At 40.2% G+C, this 6,000-nt stretch overlaps 1 protein-coding gene across 5 annotated transcripts in view; it reads left to right on the forward strand.

The window, feature by feature from the left end:
* The window catches only part of dpp6a (dipeptidyl-peptidase 6a), a 269,988-nt gene extending 264,228 nt beyond the window's left edge, over window positions 1-5,760 (forward strand). For all 5 annotated transcript variants that reach the window (XM_035415608.1, XM_035415609.1, XM_035415604.1 and 2 more), the window contains 5 exons: window positions 1,114-1,213; window positions 2,627-2,685; window positions 2,957-3,029; window positions 3,205-3,278; window positions 5,147-5,760. In XM_035415608.1, coding sequence (XP_035271499.1) covers window positions 1,114-1,213; window positions 2,627-2,685; window positions 2,957-3,029; window positions 3,205-3,278; window positions 5,147-5,296 — 456 coding nt within the window. In that variant the 3' untranslated portion in view covers window positions 5,297-5,760. The remainder of the gene's footprint in view (window positions 1-1,113; window positions 1,214-2,626; window positions 2,686-2,956; window positions 3,030-3,204; window positions 3,279-5,146) is intronic.
* Window positions 5,761-6,000: the final 240 nt, after the last annotated feature.

Below are 6,000 nucleotides of genomic sequence, written 5' to 3' on the forward strand. Positions count from 1 at the left end.
CCCACAGCCATTGCCTTGCGGATTACATATTTTGCTGGCTCCTCTTTTACTCTTCTCTTATTTTCCCTTAGTGGTTCAGCTGATTTAGGCTATGACTGGAAGATGTAGCCCTAGAGGCCAACATAGATGCTTTTTCACATGCAGCTCTTACATAGAGTCATTATCATAGCCATTATTATGTTTGTAATTTCATCACTTTTATCCCACAAATTGCAGTACCTAAGCTGAATTGTTGGAAGACCCCCCTGCGCTGTTCCCCCCATACTCTTCTGCAGTCTCTTTGTAATAACACAGGGCAGGAGGTTGCAAACTGAGCTCACACTATGAGAGCTATGAAAGATGCTCTGAAGCCAGGCTACAATTTGTAGTCATGGTGAAATGATTTCCATAATAAGGCTAGGAGCTCTGAAGGTCGGACTGCTGAATCTAACAGTGGCCCCACTCACAAATTAAGGACCCATGTTGTCCACAGTGATGCAAAAATATGTTCCATTTGGCTGAACAAAACAGGCAGATTCCACTTCCCTGTTGCTTCATGGGAAGCACATATTTTCTGAAATATAGTGTAAAAAATATTTCTTCTTTGAATTAACGACCACCTTTGCAACATTGGGGGTGGGGGCAGCTGGTTGTCATTAATAAATTGAATTCCCACCTGCTTGCTATATTTGCTTTAATTTAATTGTCCTTCAAGGGATCACTCATTGTTTTCTGTGACCACATTAATGGGGGAAATTGGTCATTCAAGGGCAAATGTCGATGCTTCTGTGACCCAGTTTCCTTATATTACAGTGTTTACTGACGTAAATCTTTCAAATTCAAATTCAAAAATAATAAATCTTGTAAAGTGATGAATTTGAGAAGGATAGTCTAACTTGAATTGATTTGTCACAGGGCCACAGATCTTCTATAAACAAACCATTTAGAATGAAAACTTGAAAACTTTAGAATTAATACTATTTAATGGTCAACTATAGTTCAACAGTCCTTATAATGCAGTGCTATTATTAGCTAGATTTCAAATGCTGTGTTTATAGTGTAGTCAGTATAAATCATGCCTCTTCTCCTGTAGCTTGATTTAACATTCTTATGTCTTTCCCTGTGCATTTGTAGGTGTATGGAGGATATGTAACAAGCCTCCTCCTCAGTTCTGAAGATTCCTTACTGAAGTGTGGGGCGGTCCTTTCTCCCATCACAGATTTTAAATTATATGGTAAGAAGTGTGATGCCATCTTATTTGAGGAGAAGGAGTCTCTGAATACAATGGTGATGTTGGGTAACTCTGTGTCTGTCTGTGTGTGTGTGTGCGTGTATAAAGGAGATGCTGCAGTGCAGTGGTACTGTTAGTTTTTTGAAGCTCCAACTCTTATGACAGTAACAGTGTGAGCTCTATCTTACACCCGGCGCAAAGTGGCACCAAGCGCAACGCAAGTGTCTTTGCTAGTTTCAGACCGACGCAGTTGTCATTTTCCCATCCAGCGCCCACGTTGTTTAAATAGCAATAGCAAAATAGTTTAAATAGCAAATGTACTTGCGCCCATCTGAGCGCCCATGGGCGTGTTGGTCTTAAAATGAGTGTGGTCAGGCGCATTGCTATCTTAAGGCAGCGGAAAGTGATTGCGCAATTGACCACCAAAAACCTGGTCTTAAGTCAATGCCCCAGTATTTTACTGTTATTTTAAGGGCACATTATTAAGATAGAAATATGCGCCTACATAGGCGGGTGCACAACGTGTGGTATTTTTGAAAAATACATCCGTTTCCTCTGCAGAGAAGCGTTCTTTCCTACTACATGGCAAATCCGCCATTATAATAGCAATCCGACAAGGTGCAAGCACACCTGGCTTTTAAAGGGAATGGGAGATGACACTGATTGGTTTATTTCATGTTACGCCCAAAACACACCTATGATTAATTAAGAGACTAAGTACAACCCCTTTGAACCATGCGCCTTACTTACTTTGCGCTCAGATTAGGGATTTGGACATGCCCTAAATGCACTTGCGCCATGCGCTTTAGACCGTGTGCTTAGATTGTTAAAATATAGCCCTGTGTTTTTTCAGCAGTCAAAACCTTGTTAGAGGCATCCTCTGTGCCACAATCCACATTAAGCGCCTGGAAAAAGTCGCCATTAAAAAAGAAGAAAAAAGGGCCTATGTGTAGTTGACAAATTTGGTATCTACGTGATGTCAACAGTTGGTTTGCAAGTCATCATGCGATATTAAAGAAGACTCTCAGCTGTCCCACTGTGCAGTTAAAGAAAACCTAATGTGCAAGCCTTTATTCCTGATATTTCACAGCGAAGCAGTGAGTCAGATGACAGACAATTTATTTTCTCTACCATTTGGCCATCATTATTCCGTGCTTTCAGTTTGTTTCAAGTAAAACTTTGTTTTATTTCTTCATTACTTGAAAGTATCACCTAACCTACTTGTGTTGGGCCTGTTCATTTCTATGAGTGACTTGCAGTAGATATTACAATTGTAGCAGAATCAGGTTTTCAAAATGTGCAAATCATATATCCGGATTCTGACCAAATTCTGACATGCATGTGCTGCTTTTGTTTGCATTTCCTCCTGATACACCTGAACTTGTTAATCAAACTTACTGTTTCTATTTCTGTCAGCATCTGCATTTTCAGAGAGATATTTGGGATTACCCAAGCCTGATGCAAGGGTTTATGCGGTAAGAAAATCAAGCATTTATGCAGCAATTATTTAATGTAATATTTAAAATCATGTCTATTTCTTAATTCTGTTTATTTAGGTTTGACATATTGAAGCATCAGTGAAAGCTCTTCATTAAAAAAAAAGTGTTGCATTAAAATGACAATCCAAGTCAAATTTCTCTGTGAATCATATTCAATTGGTTGTTAGCTTTATTGACTGATCAGCAGGTCGATTGATAGACTGGCTGATCGGTGAGCTGATTCCTCTTTGCTTTTTGCTCCCCACAGATGGCAAACTTAACGAATCGAGCATCACGTTTCAATGATAAAAAATATCTGATCATTCATCCAACAGCCGATGGTACGTCTCTCCAGATTTCCCTGCCTCAAGAAATGAACTTATCACTTCCTCTCAGTCTGTAATTAAACTGCCACAGATTAAAACCTCATCACTGCCTTATCATTTAATGGTTTTCTGCAAGACCATAGTGACAACGTATATTTTTTCTTTCCCTCAACAACCTCTCCCCAAACAGAGAAGGTCCATTTCCAACACACTGCAAAGTTCATCACCCAACTAATCAATGAAAAGGCAAATTACACTCTACAGGTAAGCTGGACTGTATGTACGGACCTGTCATTACATTTTATTGCATCGGTTCCATTAATTGATTGTATTATGTCAACAATGGGTCAAAAATGGGATAGAAAATTCACATGCTTTGATCGAAGAGTACCAGTTGCAGTTCACAAAGGATTATTCTGTGCGCAAAGCCCAATGTTATCTACGGTGATTATTTCACCATGATGTAATGCACATTAGCAGAGTAGCTTCTTTTAAAAATGGATGTTGTTGCAATTCAGTGTTCATAGCCAGATAGATGTCCTAATTACATAGATCTTTTTCTTTAATTACGATGTAATCTTCATTAGAAAATGAACAGTCGTGTGGGTCACTTGTCTGTCTGTGCTCCCCCCCCTCCTCCATGGGTAACCATTGGCATAGTGTGGCTTCAATATAAGGCTTGTGAGTGCAGTATCCAGATGTACCACTAGGGAGCCCTAATTCATTGTTGTTGTCAAGGGGATGGATTCAGTTTTTGGTTCAAAGGTCAGGCACATGTAATCACATTGTGAAGTCTACTGGTGTAGCAGGATATGTTGTAGAGCTGAAAAGTAAAAAGGAAGAGTCCACACGCTATGCTCCTGGGTAATTTGAAATAAACACCAGAAATAATCTTTTTGAGCCTAATGGCTCTTCGTCAGACATTCTCTTTACTCAGTCCTTTTGACGCAGTCCATTTTTCCTGTTCGGCACCTGTCTAGTTTTTCGATGTGCTTGCACTTTCTATGTCTCATAGAGTGGTAAAGAAGGACATGTCAATAACCTCAATCCTGAATGGACAGAGGGTATTGCATCAGTGGGGTAAAGGGAGAGTGGACCAATGGAAAATCAGTGATGGGTGGGGCAAGAGTAATGATGAAAAATTGTTTATTTGTCCACATTATTTATACTGTATATTTGTATATCATGAGACCATATTCCTTCACCACTTGGAGTACATGATGCATACAGTATCAGTATCATCCATTTGTACAGCTGTTTTTTGTAGTCTGTGTCATGTACCCTAGCACAAGGCTACAACAGTGATTCAGGTTATGCATGCTTTCTCTTAGCTCCTTAGTCACAGCATCACATTGCTCCCTTTAGCAGCTGTTATCACAAGACTCCATCCCCACTGCTGAGCTCTACTGCCATATTCACATTCATCTTCATTTCCCCTGCCATTTGCAATATTGGCTCAGTTGGTCATTTTAAAAAGCAGCTTAAAACATACCTGTTCACTTTGGCTTTTAATCAAAATTTCTATATGATGTCCTGTCCTTACAATTTTATATTCCTGTTCAGTTTTGTTGCATTTTATGTATTTTATTTATTGCTTTATTTATTCTATTTTTAATATATTATTATTTTTATTACTATTTATATTTGTTTTTCTATTGTATATATTTTTAACATTGCATTTTGTTAATGTTTTCTTTAGCACCATGTAGTACAGCACTTTGAGCTGCATGTTCATGTATGAAAGATGTTTGATAAATAAAGATAATAATAATATTATTATTATTATTATTATTATTATTATTATTATATGGATTCACCATTTTCTGATCTTGAATTCCACTTCACTACTCCCCCAATGCTGCCTGATTATCCAATGAAGGATGCATACATTCACATTCTGGGGTTGTTTACTGCTTAACCAATTTGCTTATAGGAAGCTTTATTCTTTATGGATATTTGAACAGTTTTGTGTGTGTAGGGTATTATTAATGTGAATGTCTGCATGTGTGCAAATGTGTGTGCATTGATGTGTGTGTATCCATACAGAGTAAGAGAGAGAGATGGACATGTGAATATACCGTATAATGACCACCACAGTACGCTTAATAACAAATGGTTTGTTCTGTTGTCAGATCTACCCGGATGAGGGCCACTTTATTCACAGTGAGGGGACACGGCAGCACCTGAGCCAGTCGCTGGTGAACTTTTTTGAGGAGTGCTTCAGATTACCTGACCAAGTGTTTGAGGAGAAGGTGGAGGAGGAGATGGAAGAGGAGGGATAAGCCACGCCCCCTGCCATCACCGCTGCCACGCCCAGCACACGCCAGCTTCCCCTGGCCGCCACCATCATCCCTTCGACCACATCACTTTCTCTGAGCATGTACCCACGACTGTGGTCCTGCAGCCTCCCTCTTCATCGTACATACCCTCCTCAGCTCTGATTGGCTGCAGGGCGAACATCCGGAGCACCTCCATCACGCCGTTGGCTTTAGTTGAGACAGCATCGCTGACATTGTGCTGGCATCGCCTGGTTTATTTGGCTAACTGTCAGGAGAAGGCAGTCTTCCCCTCAGTCCAAGCTGTTGGTCCTGTCAGTGGGAAGACATACTCAGATTACATTTATACACGCACACACACACACATACTGACGTAAACACAATCACATGTGCAGATGCACACACACATAGACACATACATATGCATGCTCACACGCAATAGAAAGAGAGACACACATTCACACATGCATGCAGGTGCAGACAAACAGAGAGAGAGTCACAAGTACTCATGCACACACATGGATATACATGCACTCACTAACACAAAAACAGGCACACACGCACACACACACACACACACACGCAAGCACCCTTGCTTTAGACAGTGCATCCTCTCCCTACAAATGCATTGGCTTCAGAGAGTCCACTGAATGAAAGAAGGTTTTATAGCACAAACACTGGGGTTGAATGTCAGGGGCTCTGTGCAGAGT

This window comes from Anguilla anguilla, chromosome 4, assembly GCF_013347855.1.
Source record: "Anguilla anguilla isolate fAngAng1 chromosome 4, fAngAng1.pri, whole genome shotgun sequence".
NCBI lineage: Eukaryota > Metazoa > Chordata > Actinopteri > Anguilliformes > Anguillidae > Anguilla > Anguilla anguilla.